The sequence below is a fragment of the Moschus berezovskii genome, chromosome 23, assembly GCF_049115385.1.
Source record: "Moschus berezovskii isolate FMDL1 chromosome 23, NW_MosBer_1.0, whole genome shotgun sequence".
Lineage (NCBI taxonomy): Eukaryota > Metazoa > Chordata > Mammalia > Artiodactyla > Moschidae > Moschus > Moschus berezovskii.
The window spans coordinates 25,862,258-25,884,236 of NC_142482.1; the positions used below are offsets into that span (position 1 = coordinate 25,862,258).

Here is a 21,979-nt window from a genome sequence, read left to right on the forward strand (position 1 = left end):
GCATGCCCCTGCCTCTTCCAGCATCTCTGCTGTTCCTAGTCCCCCAGGGGGGTACGAGGCTTTGGGCCACAGGGCAGACCTGACATCACAGCTCAGTACCCTCGGCACAGACAGTCTTCACTCCCGCCATCTCCAAAGCTGGCATCGTGGCTTTATTTTGTGCACGGTGAGGGTGAAGGCAAGTTCCACCGCTCCTCCCCGCCTAGTGTGTCCCAGGATGAAGGGGTACAGGAGGTGTGCTCGGTCAGGAGGCCTCAGGGCTGTGGCCCATGTGGGATACTGCTGAGGAGGAGGAGGGGCCAAGGAAAGAAGCTGCAGGACGGTGCAACTGATAAGCTGGAACCCTGTGTTTCTGATGGGACAGACTCAGGCAACGGGAGGGGGATAACCTGCTTTTTCGAGGGAGCATGGCGGAGAGGCTGGGGCTTCAGTTAGAGAGAAGTGATCCATTCCCAGGGCAAGCCACGTTCCCTTCCTCAGAGCGGGTTCCTCTGCTTATGAGCCCTTGTTCCTCCTGGGAAAAGGAGGAGAAGAGAAAACCCACTCGAGAAATGGAGGTCATAGGCTCGACTGATTGTCTCAAAGAGTTCACAAATCACACTGTGATTATCTAGCAAGGCTAGATAACCCTCCCAGGCACAACCTTAGGGTCCAGGAAGGCTGAAGGGCCTGCTGGTTTCCTCAAGGAAGACAGGAAACCCTGTAGGTCAGTGAAGGTCATCTAGCAGTGAAGGGGTGGGCTGGCTTCAGGGTCCTACCGGCTGAAGGTAACTGGTGAAAGGAACTTGAACTCTTTCCCTTGGGTTGAAACTGCATCGCATTGCTTGACCTTGCTGGCCTGGGGGTGAGAGCGGGGGCAGGAGCTCTACATTCGATGGAAGTCCCCTCGTTGACCCCCGGTCTTGCTAACGAGCTTGATCTCTGCCATTACAATGTCCCTGCTGACAGCCTTGCACATGTCGTACAGGGCGAGGGCAGCCACAGCAGCGGAGGTCAGGGCCTCCATCTCCACCCCAGTGGGGCCCCGGGCCCGGCAAGATGCCTGGATCACCACGGCATAGCGTGCGCTGTCCAGCTCCAGCTGCACCTGGACGTGGCTCAGGGCCACATGGTGGCAGAGAGGGATCAGTTGGCTGGTCAGCTTGGCCGCCTGGATGCCTGCCAGCTGGGCCACTGCCAGGGCATCTCCCTTCTTGAGCTGGTTCTCCTGGATGAGCTTGAAGGCCACAGGCCCCAGGAGGACCACAGCCGAAGCCACAGCCACCCGCTCTGTGTCTGGCTTCCTGCCCACGTCCACCATAGCCATCCGTCCTTCTGTGTCCACGTGGGTCAGTTGGTCAGAGTCTGGCAGAGGTCCTGAGGAGGCGGCAGGAGCCTGAGGCTCTGCTGGGCTAAGGCACTTTGGGTTAGCATCTGAGTCCAGGTGGGAACTGAAGTGTCTCTGAGGGAGGATGGAGCCCAGCCACCGCTGGGCAACAAGAGGGGCCTGGGGGACCCCGCCTCCTTTCCGCAAAGTCACCATCTGGCTGGAGAAACTCACTCTGTGTCTCAGAACCTGAACACGGAGAGAGTTCCTGAAAGTGCTTGGAAGGGCTGGTGGGGGATCTTGGCACATCAAAAATAACTCTAGGATGAAGACAGAAGAGGAGACTCAGTCCAAAAGGGTCTTTTGCAAAACCACTTCCTCCCCGCAACTCTCCCCCCATCCCACCCTGAGTTCCCCTGTTCATGTTAGGGAACATGGAATGAAGGGCAAAGAGCACCGTGAAGACAGAAAACAGAAGGTCCACAGAGAAGGGGTCCCCAGAATATAACTACGCATGCTTCCTCACCAGGAGGGATAGACAGCAAGGGTCCCAGGGTCTCCACCAGTCCTGCAGTGGAGGGTGGAGGTGCTCCCACCTGATGCCACCTTGCAAGGTCTGAAGACTGAAGCCTCGATCACATGACCACTCTGTCCCTTCATTTTCTTAAAACTATAGCCAGGCCTCAGCCTGAATTACCAGTAGTTACTCTCATCTTTTTTTTCCAGGAAGGGCTAACAGTGATCATCTGATTTGCAGACAAGATTCTAAGGGAAACGATGAATCTATTTCAATGGGATTTCAAGCACATCAGAAGTGCACACGAAGCAACAGGCTGAGTCACGCGGTCCCAGGGGCCTCGGGAGCCTTGTAGGCTCTTGTTACTCAAAGGGTGGCCCAGGGACCAGCACCATCTGAGAACTGTTAGAGACACAGCCTGCTGCTGCTGCTAAGTCACTTCAGACGTGTCCGACTCTGTGTGACCCCATAGATGGAAGCTCACCAGGCTCCCCCATCCCTGGGATTCTCCAGGCAAGAACACTGGAGTGGGTTGCCATTTCCTTCTCCAATGTGTGAAAGTGAAAAGTGAAAGTGAAGTCGCTCAGTCGTGTCCGACCCTTAGCGACCCCACGGACTGCAGCCTACCAGGCTCCTCCATCTATGGGATTTTCTAGGCAAGAGTACTGGAGTGGCTTGCCATTGCCTTCTCCGAGAGACACAGCCTAGACCTCTCAAATCCGAGTCTGAAATAACAAGGTCCCTAAGGGGCTTCCCTGGTGGCTCAGAGGTTAAAGCGTCTGCCTCCAATGCGGGAGACCCCGGTTCGATCTCTGGGTCGGGAAGATACCCTGGAGAAGGAAACGGTAACCCACTCCAGTATTCTTGCCTGGAGAATCCCATGGACGGAGAAGCCTGGTAGGCTACAGTCCACGGGGTTGCAAAGAGTAGGACACGACTGAGCGACGGAACGGAACGAAGGGATTCAAATGCGTGTGAAAGTCTAAGAGGCCCTGTTCTGGATAACTCTTGGTTTTATAAAAAATGAGACCACTTTAGTTACTCTATATCCTTGACAGTAACCTTACTCCTTGTGAATCAATCAGGTCTCCCAATTCCCAGCCTTCCAACATGCTCTGGGTCCCCTAACTAGTCAGTGTCACAGATACAACCTCCCTTGGTGGGGGGGCGGGGGTGGTTATCCAGGCATTCCCCACTCTCTGCCATCAAGGCGTGTCAGCCTGGGTCAAGGCCCAATACAGGAGGAGGATGATGTGGAGGTGAGGGCAGAAGACAGGGGACACAGCTTTCCTCTCGATGGCGCGCTGTGGTGAGGGAGGCTGGTGTGGTCCCTGGGCTGCCTCAGGGCACTGGCTGGCTCTGATCCAAGTGCTGAAGAAGAGAACCCTTGCTCCTAGCTGTTCTCTCTGCCTTCTCTTGCTTAGGGCACGATTCAGGGGCCCAGATTTGCCTGTGGCCAAGGGGGCAAGGCCTCCCCTGCTCTAGCCTGGGCACATGCCAGGGGGGTGACAGCATCCCTAAAGCTCCTCGTGGACCGGCCAGGTCCCCAGGGTTGGAGCCCATATGCAGCTCAATAGCAAGGTGTTTCTGCTTGAAGCATCTTATGCATAGGAGACACACCCTGCTGCTGCTGCTGCTAAGTCACTTCAGTCGTGTCCGGCTCTGTGCGACCCCACAGACGGCAGCCCACCAGGCTCCTCCATCCCTGGGATTCTCCAGGCAAGAACACTGGAGTGGGTTGCCATTTCCTTCTCCAATGCATGCATGCATGCTAAGCCGCTTCAGTCGTGTCTGACTCTATACAACCCTATGGACAGCAGCCCCCCAGGCTCCTCTGTCCACAGGATTCTCCAGGCAAGAATACTGGAGTGGGTTGCCATTTCCTTCTCCAAGAGACACCCTGGGCACATATATAAGTTCCCGGCAGTTCAGGAATTAGGTAGCTGCGATCCTGGCTGCATCCTCCATGGAAAGCTGAGCAATACGCTTGCTTAGCTGCTGAAGCACCGCCCAGCATGGAAACATAACAACACACAGACCAATGGCACTGGTGGTCCAGACACGCTCATGGCCTGGTCCACAGGGCAGAAGGGAAGGGACGGACAGCGACTGCATCTGAGCTGGGAGATTCCAGAGCCAAGGACAGGTCTCTGTCTTAGCCAGAAGCTCCATTCTCAGGGGACCACCAACGCAGCGATCATAAACTTAGAGCCACCCCACTCCCCAAGCCTGATCTCTTGTGAGACAGAATGATGACTTCTGTGGATGTGTAGTGAGGGGCAGCCATGGAAGGGAAGAAAAGCAGCAGTAAAGGCTGGAAGAGGCAGGGAAAGATGAAGGATGAGAACCTCAGGATGAAGTGCAGGATCGGGGGGGATTGCCTTATGGCAGGGGTCCTGCCCCAGGGGACCCCCAATGACAAGGGTGCATGATTACGTACTGATGGGTCACCCACCGATGAGGATCATGGGCCGGTTCTTCATCTGGGAGATACTGAACATGCCTGGGGTGAGGGAAGGGTGGGGAGAGGAGAGTAGGGACGGGGGAGAAAGAGGGTAGGGAAGAGAGTTCACTGAACGCACGACGGACACGGTGGTGTGACAGCCGTGGGGACACGCGCTCACCTACATGCACCCCAATAAAACCCCCCGGAGGACACTGTGAGGTCACCCATGGCAGAGCCCAGAACACAATTTGGCTGCTAGGGTCCCGCCTTGGTAGAAGACAATGTGTGGGATGAGAGAGAGGCAATGACACCCCTTTTTCCCCCCACCCGATGAAAATGGCCCCAGAGCATCTGGGGTCCCCTGTCTTGCATGGGCTCTGCTGTGCCAAGAAGCATCACCATGCCCCCAAGTCAAGCGGTCCAAGAGGAGTGATGGAGAGCACAGAGCACACAGGGTCCCCAGGCTGCCCCTCATCCTCCTGCCCCAAAATTACAGACTTCTCTCCTGCTGCCGACAGCCCACTCGCCACCCAGCCCGGCCTCCCTGCACCCTACCTGCGTGCTGCCGCTTCTTCCTGCCCACCGCAGCCCCGATGACCCTCAGCAGCTCCTCCTCGGAGGCCCCTGCCCGCAGGTGGTCCCGTAGAGACACCTCTGAGTTCCCGAAAAGGCAGACCTGGAGAGGGTCACATGATGGGTGAGGACAACACACCCTCTGGATCCTGAGGCCTGGCCCCCATCCTTAGAGTACCCCCCACCCCCGGGCTGAGCAGGAGGGCCTTCCATGGCTGGTCAGACTCAAAGCAAGATTTCCTGCAACGAGAGGCCGAAGGTGCTAGATGGAGTAGTCAAGAGGGGCTGCAAGGGCAGGAAGGCAAAACCAGACAAGGCCTGTGTCCGACTTCCAGTCATGCTTCTTTCAGCGCGTAGAGTGTGCTTTAAAAAATTAATTGCCAACAGAGACAGTGCATCAAAATCTAGATTCATACCTTCTGAGACATTCCATGGAATGGCCTCTTTGCTGCCAGAAGAACAGATCCCAGAGAGTGGGAGCCGTGTCCAAACAGTCTCTTGGGAGACCGGCACGCACAGACTGTTTCCCCTCCATCCTCTCCCTGTCCCTTCACTCCTGGACCCTGCCCGCCTGTCCCAGCTCTGTCTGTGGTCCCTGACTGACGGATGATCAGCAGAGAACTGGTGGAGACGGCATCCTGGGGCCAAACTTGATTCAACGCTCCCCTGCTTCTGGGCTCAGGGGGGATGGGGCAGTCCCACAAAACGCGATATCTACTGCCTCCCACGAAGCCACATAAAGCCCCTACTAAGTGCCAGCTCTGTACATGGCACTCTGGACACAGGCACCGAAGCATCTTTGACAAACTGAGAAGGTCGGAGAGGATGTGAACGAGAGCTAAGCGGAAGGCACAGCCACCTCCCCGTGCAGGCTGGTGCCCTTCCTCGCTCCCCAGCAGCCCTGAGGCTCCACTCTCTGCCCTTCTCTGCAGCCGGGGGGGCCCCTCCAGCTGCCTTCTGCCCAGGGGGGTTGGCTGTTGGGAGGTCAGAAGGAGAGAGGAGGGAGAGGCCGGGCACTTCGCCAGTGGAGCTTCCACCCACAGCCCCAGCCAGGCGGCCACTCCGCCAGGCTCCGGCTCTCCCAGGGCCCCAGGGACACCATCTCATCCTGTGCCCCTTCCTCCCAGGTGTGGGACAGCAGTTTGCTGCGGCTCATCCAGTGCCTCGACACCCCTTAACAGGCCCCCTGAACCTGCACTACAAACAGCCTATTCCTCACTCTCTGCCCAGAATCCTGGCTCCACTTCCTGGGGCCGGGGCAGGGCAGGAGGCTGACTGACACGGTCATCATCTCTCATCGACAACCCAATCAGTCCTATGCCCCAGCCCAGATAAGCCTTTGGTTTCGGTTTCTTTTTTGGCTGAGCCATGCCATGCAGCATGTCGGAGTTTATGGGTCTGTCTGCACTTCCCTTCCACCCCAATCCAGTTCCCCAACCAGGACTGAACCCTCAACTGCAGTAAAAGTGTGGAGTCCTAACCACTGGACCACCAGGGAATCCAGCCCCTGGCTTTATGACAGTCTGCTGCACAGCTCCGTTCTGATGCCCAACTTGATGGTCTAAACCCGCCCACCAGCACCCCCGCCCCCAACCCCAGGCAGGTCCCAGAGCCCACCAGACACCCGGGCGCCCCTCTCTCTACTGCCACCTGCATCTCCGAGTTCTTTCTCTCTTCCTTCCCACTTTCACCTAAACTCTTAACATGTTTGGAACATCACTAAATGGCATCGAACTGTCTATTTCCAAATTCAAGCTGGGAGTGATTCTTCCTAAAACATGAATGGGGCATCCGACCTCCACCTTGTACAGAAACTCTGCACAGCACCCTACTGCCAACAGGACACACTCTGTACCTTTGAGGGGGATGCTCAAGCCCTCCACGTGGTCTCCCCAGAGCTGACCGAAATCTGCCCTGGCCCAAATTAGGGTGAACCTCAGATATGCCTCCTGGGGAGGCACCTGGAGGGAGGCCTGTGCAGCCGCTCATTTGACAAAGAATCACATGCTACCACCCTTAGCTCCTTGGTCTCAGAAGGAGCCTTTGTGCCCACAGGAAATGGGCCTGTCTGCGCCTCCCTTACACCCCCTATTCCCAGCGCTGAATGCACAGCACAGCATACACGTGCTGATGAGATATGAGGAATGGATATTGGTTTCAGGGACGAGCCCCTGGACTGGTGGGAAGGGCAACCGGGGTCGGGGGTGGGGGCAAAAGGCACATTGATCCCTGCCCGGCCCCCTGCCTTCCATAACACAGAGTCCTAGAGAGGGGCTCCCGATCAAGCAGAAGCTACTTCAGGGACCTAAGAAATGATGGAACCAGGGAGACAGTTCCATGGGAGCCGCAAGTTCACCTCCATCTGCTGCTCCCATGACCCCCCTAAACCTGACACTATTTCACCATCACCCCCATGTACCCTGTGAGCCTCGCGTCCAATCGGGGGCGTGGCTGGGAAGACACATACAGAGCACAGAGGGGTGGGGGTCCCGCGGGGGAGGAGAGACTCACCTTGAGGTTCCCGTCCGCTGTGATCCGCAGCCGGTTGCAGGTCCCACAGAAATGCTCAGACATAGACGTGATGAAGCTGACCTGGCCTCGGAAACCAGGGATTTTAAAGGCCTGTGGGCGAGCGTGGAGGAGGAGATGGGGGTGGGCCAGCTCTCCCTCCCTGACATCAGACCTGACACCATTCCCTCTCCGTGGGAGCCCTGCAGAAAGCGGCCTGCAAGGCCCTCAGACAACAGAAACCCTGAGCTCTCTGCCCGCACCTGGCCTGCCCAAGACAAAGGCTCCAAAAGTTTCAGGGGCCTGGGGGCAGCACGGCCAGAGACAGCCACGTGGAAGGGCCAGACAAGCTCCCCTCCACCACTTACTCCAGTGTGCCCCATGACAAGTTCCTTAACCCACGTCAGGCCTTCCTCTCTGTCAGTGAAGCAGGGAGTCTGCTATGATGGCCCTGAATCGCTTCCTGCTTAAAGAGCACTGTCCTGTATCATGGACTCTGCCCGCAGCGTGGCGGCTCTCCCGTCCGAGGGTCCTAAGGTGGTGGCACGACCCTCCTCCCAGCCCCAGCCCTGCCGTCCGCCCCCAACCTTGGCTGTGCTGGATTCCTCCTCGGGCAGCTTCTCCAGCTCCGGCCACTGCTGCTGAAGGGTGTCCAGCATCTCCTTATAGCTGACCATCTTCTTAAAGTTCCACTTATTGCCTGTGTTGGGGGTGGGAGCCACTGAGTTGCACGCTATGGGGGTGCCAGGGCTTCAAGTTCACCCTCCTGCAGCCCAGGAACCAGTTCTCTGCCTCTGGGCCAGGAGAGCATGAGGCTCAGCCTGAAATGGGGGGATGGAACCACACCTACGCTTTCCATGAGAAGCCTCTGATCCCCATATGGGCCTGGTGCCTGCCAGACCCCTCTCCACCATCCCTGGAGAAATTCCTACATGCACAGGGGGGTCTGAGGTCAGCAGCATCCACAAGGGTGGCCAGACCTTGTCTGCCCACTCAGCCCTTCCCAGGGTCCTTGGCAGCCCCCGGCTGTGTTCCCAGCGAGGCCCTGATCAGGCTCCGCGGAGAGGCCTGGCCTCTTCCCCCACCCATCCTGACCGGTGGCACCCGCTGACCGTCAAAGGGCATGTACTCAATGAAGCGCACGTCCAGGGGGAGGCCCTCGGTCAAGGCCACGAAGTCCAGGAGTTCATCCTCGTTCAGGCCTCGCATCACCACGCAGTTCACCTTGTCGGGGGACGAGGGAACCATGAGGGTTATCCCTGCGCTGTTCTTCCTCCGGGGCGGGAGGTGGTTCTGGCACCTCCCTAGGCTCTCCACCCAGGGTCCCGTTCCTTGCAGCTCTCCCCCAGTTCTCCATGGGGTGGAAGATCCCACGGGGTCACCGGTTTTCTCCCCTCTCTTGTGGGGAGCAGGGGCAAGGCTGGAGGGAGTGGGCCAAAGGTAGTGGGGGCTACCCTGCAGCTGCTCTGGCCAGGGATGGAGGCTGCCTTGGAGAAGCCAGGAAGTCCTCACCTTCACGGGGCTGTAGCCCAGCTCAATGGCCTTGTGGATGCCCTCCATGACCTTGTGGAAGCCTGTGGGGAGGGAGAGAAGCAAGGGTCCAGGCACCGCCTCCCTCTTCCCACGACCTCACACCCACAGTGAAGTGCCAGAGCCATCAGGAGCCTCAGAAACCACGGAGTCCAGGGACCAGGAAGTAAATATTTTAGGCTCTGTAGGCCAAGAGGCAAAATTGAGGGTATTATGTAGACATGTATCATAAAGGCTTCATTAACTAAATTCAGAATATGATAATAATTGAATATAACTTATAACACAGCTCCTCAAATAGAATGGAAGAATGAAGTTCTTTTTGGAGGGACAATATTTCACTTAATTGGGATTCATGGCGAATGTTCCTTATCATTAAATTCATGGCAAATGCTATCAGCAAAATCCATTCCTGGCTCGCAGGCTGTAAGAAGCCAGGCACAGGGGCTGGACTTGGCTGGTGGGCTGTAGTGTGGGGACCCTGATCTAGGTGAACCCACTGAAAGAAGAAACCGAGGTCGAGAGAGACAGGCAGTGCCCACTGGGGCCAGGGGCGGGAGTTGAAGGTGGGGCTCGCACTCATCCTTCAGAATGCAGGTCCCCCAACTCCCTCGCAGCGCTTCCTCCTCCCCAGTGCATCCATTCACCCACTCTTCATGTTCTCCTCAAGCACCTAGTAGGCCCAGACGCTGGGCCGGGCTGGTGAGCACGGCCTGTGCATGTGCGTCTTGCCCATCTCTGTGAATGCGGTCCCAGGCTGCCTTCTCCTCCTGCCCCAGCTTACTCATGCATCCAAACATCTAGGTGCCTACAGACCCTCCCATGCCCCGCAGCTGGCCTCCATGGTTTCCCCGTAGCATTTCTGGAGTAAGATGGCAGTGCTCATCGCTTAGTCCTGTCTGGCTCTTTTGCGACCCCATGAACTATAGCCCACCAGGCAGCCCTGTCCATGGGATTCTCCAGGCAAGAATACTGGAGTGAGTTGCCATGCCCTCCCCAAGACGGCAGGAAGAGACAGCAAAGGAAAGACTGGGCAGCATTTACACAATGTGTTGCCAGAAAGTTCTCTCTTCTGTAAAGCACTCTCCCTCCAAAAGGAGGCAGGGGACACAGAGGTGCAAGTGGGAGGGAAGATCTGACATTAGGATCTACTGTCTCCAAACTCTGTTCCAGGAAAGGAGTCAAGGAGGCAGGGGATGTGGGGATGTGTGGGTTTGCGGGTGGGTGTTAGGGGTCAGTCAGTCAGTTCAGTCGCTCAGCGGTCATGTCCGACTCTTTGTGACCCCATGAATCACAGCACGTCAGGCCTCCCTGTCCATCACCAACTCCCGGAGTTCACCCAAACTCACGTCCATAGAGACGGTAATGCCATCCAGCCATCTCATTCTCTGTCGTCCCCTTTTCCTCCCGCCCCCAACCTTTCCCAGTGTCAGAGTCTTTTCTAGTGAGTCAACTCGTCACATGAGGTGGCCAAAGTATTGCAGTTTCAGCTTTAGCATCAGTCCTTCCAATGAACACCCAGGATTGATCTCCTTTAGAATGGACTGGTTGGATCTCCTTGCAGTACAAGGGACTCTCAAGAGTAGGTGGGTGCAAATAAAGCTCCCAATTACATCTTCCACCTCCCTGCCTCAGAGCCCCTGCAGGTTCAACTGATGCTCCCCGTCAGAGTAAGCTCCCTTGATTTGAATGCCCCATCCCTCAAGGCCTGGTAGGAATGCCTCCTCCTTGAAGCCTTCCTAGTATGCCCCTACTAGGAGAGACAGCCCTAGCGAGTTCTCTAGACCCCTCTGAAGGCCTGAACTGACACCACACAGCCAGCAAAGGTGGTCCCCTGGCATCATACTCTCAGCCCTTTGTAGTCTATAAGGCAGAGCAGCATCCTGTATCTGTCCTTTCACTGCACCCAGAGCAGCCCTTCGCAGAAAGCAAAGACTGCCCCGGCTTCCTCAGCACACAGCTGGGTATAAACAGGAAGCTACACGCTGGTGGGGGGAGGGGGCGGGACAGGAGGTGGGGCTGAGCTCCAGGCTGTTTCCAGAGAAGGGGAAGGAGAGCCGGATCTCCCCAGCCATCTCTCTGATCCTCCAGAGCAGTCTCGGTAGTGTACCGCCCTTCCCAAATCAAAGGGCCTCTGACCCTCTATAGAACCTCCCACCCAACCCAGAGCTCATGGACAGCGGGCGCCAATCTAGTGAGACCCAGGGCTTGGCCCCTCCCTGATGGAGCCCGGTAGGAGGCGGCCGTGGGTGTGCTGGCTGCAGGAGGTGAAGAAAGAGGCTTGCTACATCAGGAGGGGCCCGCAAGCACCCCTGGGTGCTGGGGGATCCCCCCACCTGGCAGCGCTGGCCCTGTCCCTGGCATCTAGGATGGCGGCTTCCACCCCGAGGCTGCCCCACACTTCCTCAGGCCTCACTACAGGGTAAACGACTTGTCCTAGTGTGCCAGGGACCGTCGTAGTTTTAAAATGGAACGTCCTGTGTTCTGGGAACACTCTCCATCCTGGGCAGGGAAGGGGGAAGCTGGTCACCACAGTTCACTAGCATCTGACCCCAAAATGTCCTCAAGGGGGTGGCCACAGAGAAAAGGGACGTGTAGCAAGAGTGAAGAGGGAGGAATAAACGTCTAGGCTTCGCGAGAGCCCAGACAAGGAGAGGGAGAGACTAGGCCCCTCGCACTTGCCACGGCTCCCCTGCTACAAGGACCTGGGAGGGGCACCCTCCACCGTGAACCCCATCTGCTCACCTTTCCTGCGGACGATGAACTCAAACTTGGCCGGTACCAGCGTGTCCAGGCTGATGTTGATGGCGCTGAGACCAGCTTTCTGAAGCTGAGGCAGCAGCCGGGCTAGGTTGATGCCGTTGGTGGTGATGCCGATGGTCCTCAGGCCTTCCAGCCGGCGGAGCTGGGCTGGAGAGAGAACAGGGAGGGGTATCAGCCTGCTTGTCCTTGTTGAGGCCGGGAGAAGGGCTGAAAGGAGAAACTCTGTAAGGTGGATAGAAAACGGGCCCTCCATGGACTACGACCGACCAGGTTTAGCTTAACAAGAAACATAAGGATAAAAACAATGATCTTCATGGGAAATAGATGGAGAAACAATGGAAACAGTGTCAGAATTTATTTTGGGGGGGCTCCAAAATCACTGCAGATGCTGATTGCAGCCATGAAATTAAAAGACGCTTACTCCTTGGAAGGAAAGTCATGACCAACCTAGACAGCATATTGAAAAGCAGAGACATTACTTTGCCAACCAAGGTCCGTCTAGTCAAGGTTATGGTTTTTCCCGTGGTCATGTATGGATGTGAGAATTGGACTGTGAAAAAAGCTGATCGCCGAAGAATTGATGCTTTTGAACTGTGGTGCTGGAGAAGACTCTTGAGAGTCCCTTGGACTACAGGGAGATCCAACCAGTCCATTCTAAAGGAGATCAGTCCTGGGTGTTCATTGGAAGGACTGATGCTGAAGCTGAAACTCCAATACTTTGGCCACCTCATGAGATGAGTTGACTCACTGGAAGAGAGTCTGATGCTGGGGGGAACTGGAGGCGGGAGGAGAAGGGAACGACCGAGAATGAGATGGCTGGATGGCATCACCGACTCTGTGGACATGAGTTTGAGTGAACTCCGGGAGTTGGTGATGGACGGGGAGGCCTGGCGTGCTGTGGTTCATGGGGTCGCGGAGAGTCGGACACGACTGAGCGCCTGAACTGACTAACCTAACTAACAAAGGAACCAACCATAGAGCACTGAGTGCCCCTTGGCCAGAGCGCAGATGGGGCCAGATGCATTAAGGAGAGCAGAGCCCAAAGGGCACAGAGGGGGGCTCTGTACAAAGCGGGAGGGGAGCTAGCCGGCACCAAGCTTAGCAGTCACCTAGACAAGGAGCAGCAGCGGGGGCCCTGCCTGTGGCAGGGAGGCTGCCTTCTAGGGATCTGTACAGGGATGAGTTGGGTGTGCTGGTCACCCTACCATCCCCACCAGCAGGGGCAAGGCAGCAGCCTTTACCCTAAGGCTACAGCACTTTAGCCAGCTGAAGGGGGTGGGGGCAACGCTGAGTAGCTGCAGATAGTCAGAAGACACTGAAAACTATGACACATGGAGGAAAGAAACTGAAGACCACGCGAATAAATGGAAAGATATTCTCTGCTCGTGGATTAAAGAAGCGACATCGTTAAAAGGTGCCATCCTAACCCAAAGCAATCCCCAGATTCAATGCAATCTCTATCAAAATTCCAATGGCATTTTTCAGAGAGAGAGAGCAAACAATCTTAAAATATGTATGGTACCATAGAAGACTCTCAATAGTCAAAGCAATTTTGAGAAAGGAGAACAAGGCTTGAAGCATCACACTCCCTGATTTCAAACTATATTACAAAGCAGTAGCAATCAAAATGGTATAATATCGGCATAAAAAAAGACCTGCGAGGGATTCCCTTGGTGGTCCAGTGGCTAAGACTCCACACTCCCAATGAAGGGGACCTGGGTTCAATCCTGGGGTGGGGAACTAGATCCCATGGACCGCAACTAAAGATCCCGCATGCTGCAACTAAGATCCGGAGCAGCCAAATAAAGAAAGAAAGCTACACGGATCACTGGAACAGAGCAGAGTCCATACACCCATGCACGTGCGGTAATTCACAACAAGGAAGCCAGAAACGTGCAATGAGGAAAGGACAGGGAAAACTACATAGCCAAGTGCAGAGGAATGCTATACACGAAAGTCAAAATCAACTCAAAATGCATTAAATCTTGAGGCGAAACCATAGGACTCCTAAGAGAAGATAGGCAATGAGTCAAAGGGGCTTCCTGTGATACTGATTTAGGTGATGACTTTTTTGGATTAGACACCAAAAGCAAAGGCAACAGAAACAAAAATAAGTAAGTGGGAGGGACTACCTCAAAGGAACATGCCTGCACACAGCAAAGCAAATGGTGGACTTAAGTCCACCTACTGAACTGCAGAGGATATCAGCAAATGATACATACGATGAAGGGTTAACATCCAAAATATACAAAGAACTCATACACCTCAACATCAAAAAAACAAAAGCAACCACCTGATTAAAAAATGGGCAGAGGATCTGAATAGACATTCTTCCAAAGAAGATCTACAGATGGCCAACAGATATATGAAAAGGTGCTCAACATTAACAATCATCAAGGAAATACAAATCAAAGTCACAATGGTATCACTTAACATTTGTTAGAATGGCTATAATCAAGAAGACAAGAAATAAAAGTGTTGGCAAGAATGTGGTGAAAAAGGCAACCCTATGCATTGCTGGTAGGAATGTAAATTGGTGCGGTCCCTAAGGAAAACAGCGCAAAGATTCTTTAAAAATTTTAAAATAGAACTACCCTAGGATCAGCAATTTCACTTCTGGGTATTTATCCAAAGAAAGTGAAAACATTAACTTGAAAAGATATATGCAACCTATGTTCACTGTAGCATTATTTATAATAACCCAGACTTGTCCATTAATGGATAATTAAAATGTGGTATACACACACACACAATGAAATATCATTCAGCCATAAAACAAAGGAAATCTGGCCATTTGCAACAACATGGGTGGACCCTGAGAGCATCATGTTAAATGAAAATAAGTCAGAGAAGACAAATACCACATAATCTCACTTAAACATGGAATCTAAATAAAACTAAAAAAAAAAAACCCAATAATCATGGAAGTGAACAATATTCATTGACAAATATGTATTGATCAATGAACAATACATAATAAAGGGAATAGGAAAACATCCCGATGGTCAAAAAGACAACTGGTAAATTATGCTTTGTCTAGATGATGGAATATCATGCAACTAAAAATGACTCTGTACCAAAATATGTCAGGATGTTGGGAAATACACGAAGTCCAGAGGGCAGGTTAAAAATTAGGGTGAGAAGAAAAAAAGATAGGCAGGTTGCCAAACCAAAAGGTTGACAGCAGTTTCAGTTGGGCAGCAGTGATATTATTTTTGCTTATCTGAAATAAACACGTATTGCTTTTGCAATAAGAAAATCAAAGTGTAAAAATAAAAGTTGTTTTAAAAACAAAGAGAACTTTACTCTGGGGACTCTGCCAATGTGAAAAAACTAGTAGTAGTTCTTGGCTCCCTCCAACAAATCAACCCTGAAGAAATACAGAAATCTAGGAACTTAAAAAAAAAAAAGACAATCTTGAGAAACTCACAGGATGATGGACAGTCCCTTTTGAGCTGGTACGGGGAAAGGGGCGTGGAGCTGAAGGGGACTGGTGAATGAAAGCAGTTAAGAGAAAGCCAGCGGGGGTGGGGAGTGGGCGGGTAAGCTTTCTCCCTGCCCTTATCCACTGATGCCTTAGTATGATAACTGCTTGTCCCCTTACTGAAGAATCTGGTGACAGGAGCACCAGAGAACTAGCTCAGGAATTCACTAGAGGTCAGGTGGGTGGCGATCAGGTGGGTCGGGGGGTGGGTGGAAGCTGTCAATGTCCTGCTGGGAGATGAAGACCACAGAGGGGGACCGTCTGGCCTCAGGCACCCATTCCTCCGCTTCCCTCCTCCAAAGCCCACTGAGGGTCATTGCTTCCTTCCAACCTGCTTCTCCCCGAGGGCAGAAGGCCTGCTGGACCACCATATTACATCACTCCAGGAGATGCTGTTCTCATCACGCTCCAGGTGGACAGCATCTCCTGGAGTTGCATAGTATACACCCTGCACAGTCTGAGTTAGCATCCTTAGTCAGGAAGGGCCTCAGGGCCTCAGTTAGGGCCAGCCTCAGGGCATTAGTTAGAGCCATAGTCAGGACATTAGTTAGGGCCAGCCTCAGGGCCTTAGGGACAGTATTTGGGCCTCTGTTGGAGAAAACTTGAGGGCCCTGGTAAGAGACAGGCTGTTAGTTAGGGACAGCATCAGGGGCTTAGTTAGGGATAGGATTAGGGGGATAGTGAGGGGCATTTACGGCTATTAGGGACATTATCAGGGCCTTCGCTGGGGCAAGCATCAAGGCTGTAGTTACGACCAGTGACAGGGAGTCAGGACAGCATCAGTGTCTTTAGGAAGGAGTCAGGCCACTACGACAGGCAGCGTCAGTGACCTGAGTAGAGACAATATCAAGACCTTACTTAGTGAGAACGCCAGAGACTTGTTTTGGGTTAGGGTTTAGGGTCAGGCTGGTCCCTGGTGGGGAAGATTACAAACAGGAGTGAATAACTGTGGTATTCTGGCGTCTTGAGCTCTCTGGGCCTATCAAAGACTACGATCCGGCCTTGAACCTTTTCCCTTTAAGTAGTGTCATACAGAATAGCTCATATCCTCAGGGCAGTAAATTTACTGGCTAACCTAAGGAGACCCTTGAGAAGTACATCTAGTGCCTCCCTGACCAAAAACAAACAAAAAAACCCCAACCCTCCATTCATATCAACAGAAAAAAAAAAAAATGATCACACAGACCAAGACTGTAAGAGAAATATAAATACAACAAAACAAATGACAGAGGATATTAACAAAATGAAACACAGCTTTTCACGGTAAAAGGGAACAAGGGAAAGCAGTAGCTAAAAACATTATTGTGAAATGAATAACACAAGGAGATAAATGGTAACATCCACACAGAAGGACAAACTGATGAGCTGGAAGGTAAGACTAAAGGGCTCTTCTAGGAAAAGGATGAAGAGAATAAGACACCAAAATATAATTTAAGAACAGTGGAGGATCTAAGTAGATGGGTCAACATCCAAATAGAGGTCCAAGAAAAGAAAAAATTAAACTTGGGAGAAGGAAGGAATAGAATAATGGGAAAAAATTTCCCTGTATCAGGAAAATTTCATTGAATGCCAACAGGACAGAGGAGGAAAAGCTTATCCTACACATATTAGGTAAAATTTAAGGAAATTAGACAACAAAGGCAACACTTGATCCAGAGAAGTGCATATCACCAACAGCAAAAACCAGAGTGGACATAAGACTTCTCCCAATAGCCAGACTGATTAAGAAGACAATGCAGTGACATTCTTAACATAATGAAGGAATGAACCTTGAATACAAAATTGTATATGCATTCAAATAATATTATAAAATTACTACTTTAATGTTATAAAACTTTGGTGTTGGAGAAAACTCTTGAGAGTCCCTTGGTCTACAAGGAGATCCAACCAGTCCATCCTAAAGGAAATCCGTCCTGAACATTCATTGGAAGGACTGATGTTGAAGCTGAAACTCCAATACTTTGGGCCACCTGATGCGAAGAACTGACTCATTTGAAAAGACCCGGATGCTGGGAAAGATTGAAGGCGGGAGGAGAAGGGGACGACAGAGGATGAGATGGTTGGATGGCATCACCAACTCAATGGACATGAGTTTGAATAAACTCTGGGAGCTCACGATGAACAAGAAGGCCTGGCGTGTTGCAGTCCATGGGGTTGCAAAGAGTCGGACACGACTGAGCAACTGAACTGAACTGCTTTAAAACATTATAAAAACTACCTGGCACATCAGATTTAATTAGATTCACCATCAATATTGGAGTCACCATTAGAAACCACCACAACAAAAATACTCATATAAGAAGAGAAACAAATCCAAGAGACACTGCGAGAAATGTGCATTTACACATGATCAAATATCTTGTTAAAGTTATCTTAAAAAGACAGACAGGGTGCTTACAAGAGAGACAGAGGGGCAGACTATTCGTAATAACCTGAAAGTAAAATTCCAGAAAACATCAACAATAACAGTGAGGAAGGTTGAAAACTATATCAAAGGCCTAAGGGTGTGCTAAAGCTTTTGCCTCATTTGGAAGAAAATAAAAGCCAAAAAGGAGGAAAAAACACAAAAAAGTACAACAGATTTTTTAAACTGTTGAAATGAGTCCAACTATCTCAATAATTACAACAAAGGCAACCAGAATAAACTTGCCAGTAAAAAGTCAAAGATTGTCAAATTTGATCAATGTAATAGCAATGTGCTATTGTAAGAGACATACCAAAGGAAAAAGAACACATGGCGATTAAAAATGAATAGACGAAAACAGATAAAATAATCCTATGAAAGCTAAAAGCAAGCTAATATAACTTTAGTAAAATCAAATACATAAACCTTAAGACCAAAAATATCATTATGGAGAGAGAGCTACTCCTTAGTGATAAAAGATCTGATTTATGAAGAAGACATAACAATTCTAACCACATGTGAACCTAATAAAATCACCTCAACTATAGAAGAAATAAAAAGCAATAGGACCTCTGAGAGAAACCAACAAACCCACCCGGTTATTTATTATTGGCAGGCCAAGCAGATGGAAAGTCAGCAGAGACTGACATAACAAAAGGTTTAGGCAAGAAAATTAACCAGTTGGGTTCAATAAACAAATACAGATTTCTTCATGTAATAATTAGGAGAAGGCAATGGCAAGCCACTCCAGTACTCTTGCCTAGAAAATCCCATGGACGGAGCAGCCTGGTAGGCTGCAGTCCACGGGGTCGCTACGAGTCAGACATGACTGAGCAACTTCACTTTCCCTTTTCACTTTCACACATTGGAGAAGGAAATGGCAACCCACTCCAGTGTTCTTGCCTGGAGAATCCCAGGGACGGGGGAGCCTGGTGGGCTGCCGTCTATGGGGTCACACAGAGTCGGACACGACTGAAGTGACTTAGCAGCAGCTTAGCAGCATGCAATAATTAAAGGGTAAGCTGCTCAAGAATAAAAAACAAGTTATAAAAATTGCCAATATACTAGGCCATAAACCAATCCTCAATAAATTTGAAAGGATAAGTTTCATATAGATAAGATTCTCTGGCCATATAATTAAATTACACTTTAATAAAAGGTCCGTCTAGTCAAGGCTATGGTTTTTCCTGTGGTCTGTATGGATGTGAGAGTTGGACTGTGAAGAAAATTGATCACCGAAGAATGGATGCTTTTGAACTGTGGTGCTGGAGAAGACTCTTGAGAGTCCCTTGGACTGCAAGGAGATCCAACCAGTCCATTCTAAAGGAGATCAATCCTGGGTGTTCATTGGAAGCACTGATGCTAAAGCTGAAACTCCAATACTTTGGCCACCTCATGCGAAGAGTTGACTCACTGGAAAAGACTCTGATGCTGGGAGGGATTGGGGGTGGGAGGAGAAGGGGAAGACAGAGAATGAGATGGCTGGATGGCATCACCGACTCTGTGGACATGAGTTTGAGTGAACTCCAGGAGTTGGTGATGGATAGGGAGGCCTGGCGTGCTGTGGTTCATGAGGTTGCAAAGAGTCGGACACGACTGAGCGACTGAACTGAACTGAACTTAATAAAACTCTGAATTAAAGTCCTCATCTCTTGTATCTCCTGCATTAACAGGCAGGTTTTTTTTTTTTTTTACCACTAGTGCCAACTGGGAAGCTGACTTCCCTACAGTGCTGAACCTCCTCAGAAAATTAAAAACAGAATTACAATATGACCCAGCAATTCCACTTCTGGGTATACACACAAAAGAATTCAAAGTAGAGTCTCAAAGAGATATCTGTACATCCACGATCACAGCAGCATTATTCACAATAGCTAAAACACGGAAGCAACCCAAGTTGATCAATGAATGAATTACCAAAAATGTAGCACATTCATCCAATGAAATATTATTTAGCCTTAAAAAGAAAGGAAAGTCTTCAATATGCTACAACATGAATGAATCTTGAGGACATTTGCTAAATGAAATAAGCCAATCACACACACCCACACACACAAAAACCCAAATACCACAAGATTTCTTATTCAGTTTCCCAGTCATGTCCGACTCTGTGACCCCATGGACTGCAGCACACCAGGCCTCTTTCCCCCACCATCTCCCAAAGTTTACCCAAGTTCATGCCCATTGCATCAGTGATGCCAACCAGCTATCTCATCCTCTGACACCCTCCTTTTCCTTCTGCCCTCAATCTTTCCCAGCATCAGGGGCTTTCCCAAAGAATTGTCTGTTTGCATCAGATGACGAAAATACTGGAGTTTTAGGTTCAGCATCAGTCCTTCCAGTGAATATTCAGGGTTGATCTCCTTTAAGATTGACTGGTTTGATCTTCTTGCTGTCCAAGGGACTTTCGGGGCCTTCTCCAGCACCACAGTTTGAGGCATCAATTCTTTGGCACTCTGCCTTCTTTACGGTCCAGCTCTCACAACCATATATGACCACTGGGAAGACCACAGCCTTGATTATATGGGCCTTTGTCGGCAGAGTAACTTCTCGGCTTTTCAACACACCGTCTAGGTTTGTCATAGCTTTCCTGCTATGAGTCGTAGAGCAGCCCAAATCGTAAAGACAGAAAGTATAATGGTGGTTGCCAGGGGCTGGGGAAGAAGAGAATTGGTAGTCACTGTTTAATAGTAGAATTTCAGATGTACAAGAGAATAGGATTAGATGGTGGTGATGATTACATAATAATGTGAATGTACTTACTACCACTGAGCTGTACGTTTAAGAAAGAAGGTAAATTTTCTGTCATATGTATTTGCACATAATTAAAAAAAGGGGGGCATCCCGACAGAATTTTCCAGAGAATGTGGTAATCAGATTCTAAAACTCTCATGGACAAAGCTTGACATAGCTAGCTAAAGCACTGTTGAAGATTAAAAGGGACTTCCCTTATCAGATAACAGATTTATGAAGCTATAGAGATTAAGATTGTGTGATACCGGCATACAGATAGACAAACTAAATACAATAAAACAAACCCAAAACAGACCAATGCACATAGCTGATTTATGGAGGAGGTAGGAATTATTCAATAGATGGGAACTAGTAAAAGTAACTATTCACATGGAAAAGAATGAAACTGGATTCTCCGAAGTTACCCACAGATTAACTAAGGAGTTAAATGCAAAAACAAAACTTCAAATATTTTAGTAAAACCATAGGTATTATTCTGATCTTGAGTAATGTGTTTCATTAAGTACAAAAAGCACTAACCATAAAAGACAAAACTAATAAATTCAAAACAACTACTGATCAAAAAATTTTACACAAAGTATGGCTTGTTTTTTACAAACTGGGAGGAGATATTTGCAACGTATCTCAAGAACTTGGACCATACCAATATGAAAACAGGAAAATGGGCACATGACATGATCTGGTATGACACAGGAAAATAAATAAATAAATATATATATATATAGCTAATAAACATGTGACAAGATGCCTGACCTCATTCTAAACAGGGAAGTACAAAGCAAGACCACAATAAAATGGCATTTTATACATAGTCCACAGGAAAAAGTTCAGAATGATAATACTGAATGTTGGGAAGGATCCAAAAGATACTTAGGTACTGCTAGGGAGAGTGTAAAGTTGTACAACCACTGTAAGACAATGCCGAATTGTTTGCCAAGGTTAAACATTCACATATTCCATACCCTGGCAACTCTTTTCCCTGAGAAGATGCACTACATCTTGAATGAGAATGCAAGTGTTTAACGCAGCACTGTTTATAACATCAAGAAACTGTAAACAACCCAGACGTTCACTAAGAGCAAGTGTGGTATATTCACATAATGGAACAGAAGACCGAAGAGGAAAGGAAATAAGTGAAAAGAAACGAACTGCAACGCAGGGTGACATCTGTGAATTTCAGCTGCGTCCAAAGAGTAATTCCTGAAAGACTGCACACAGCACAATACTCAAAAATTCAGGAACACTACCTCATTCTTAAAAAGCAAAGGAATGATAAACAAGGCATAAACAAGTGTTTTCTTAGGAAGGAGAAATACAAGGTAATGAAGTCCACAGAGGTGGTCAAAGGTTTTTGCCAGGGTTCTGATTCTTCAAAAAAAAAAAAAAAAAAATTTGATGAGGTAGCGGGTTTCCTTAGGAATTCATAGCATTATCAAAATATGTAAATACATTTGTATAAAGTGAAAAAGGCCATGCATGGATCAATAATGAGATTATTTAAAGAACCCAGGATTAGGATTTACTCTAAAATTCTATGTAAATAGAGTCCATCAAAAATAAATTTAAAAAACTTCACCCTGTTTCAAAAATCTTTCATGCCTCTTCATTGCATCAGGCCTCTTACTATAGGCTCTAAGCTTTGAGACCTGGATGCTCCACATTTAATTTCTTCAACATAATGGAAGAACAGAACG

At 50.0% G+C, this 21,979-nt stretch overlaps 1 protein-coding gene across 3 annotated transcripts in view; it reads right to left on the bottom strand.

The window, feature by feature from the left end:
* Positions 1–131: 131 nt before the first annotated feature.
* MOCS1 (molybdenum cofactor synthesis 1) overlaps positions 132–21,979 on the bottom strand; it is a 35,860-nt gene continuing 14,012 nt past the window's right edge. The window contains exons 4-11 of one of the 3 annotated variants that reach the window (XM_055405849.2): positions 11,626–11,790; positions 8,863–8,924; positions 8,463–8,574; positions 7,938–8,050; positions 7,354–7,464; positions 4,825–4,945; positions 4,279–4,326; positions 132–1,626 (exon numbers count right to left, since the gene is read on the bottom strand). In XM_055405849.2, coding sequence (XP_055261824.2) covers positions 866–1,626; positions 4,279–4,326; positions 4,825–4,945; positions 7,354–7,464; positions 7,938–8,050; positions 8,463–8,574; positions 8,863–8,924; positions 11,626–11,790 — 1,493 coding nt within the window. In that variant the 3' untranslated portion in view covers positions 132–865. Of the gene's footprint in view, positions 1,627–4,263; positions 4,327–4,824; positions 4,946–7,353; positions 7,465–7,937; positions 8,051–8,462; positions 8,575–8,862; positions 8,925–11,625; positions 11,791–21,979 lie in introns of all 3 variants that reach the window. The other 2 variants (XM_055405852.2, XM_055405850.2) reach the window with 2 other exon arrangements.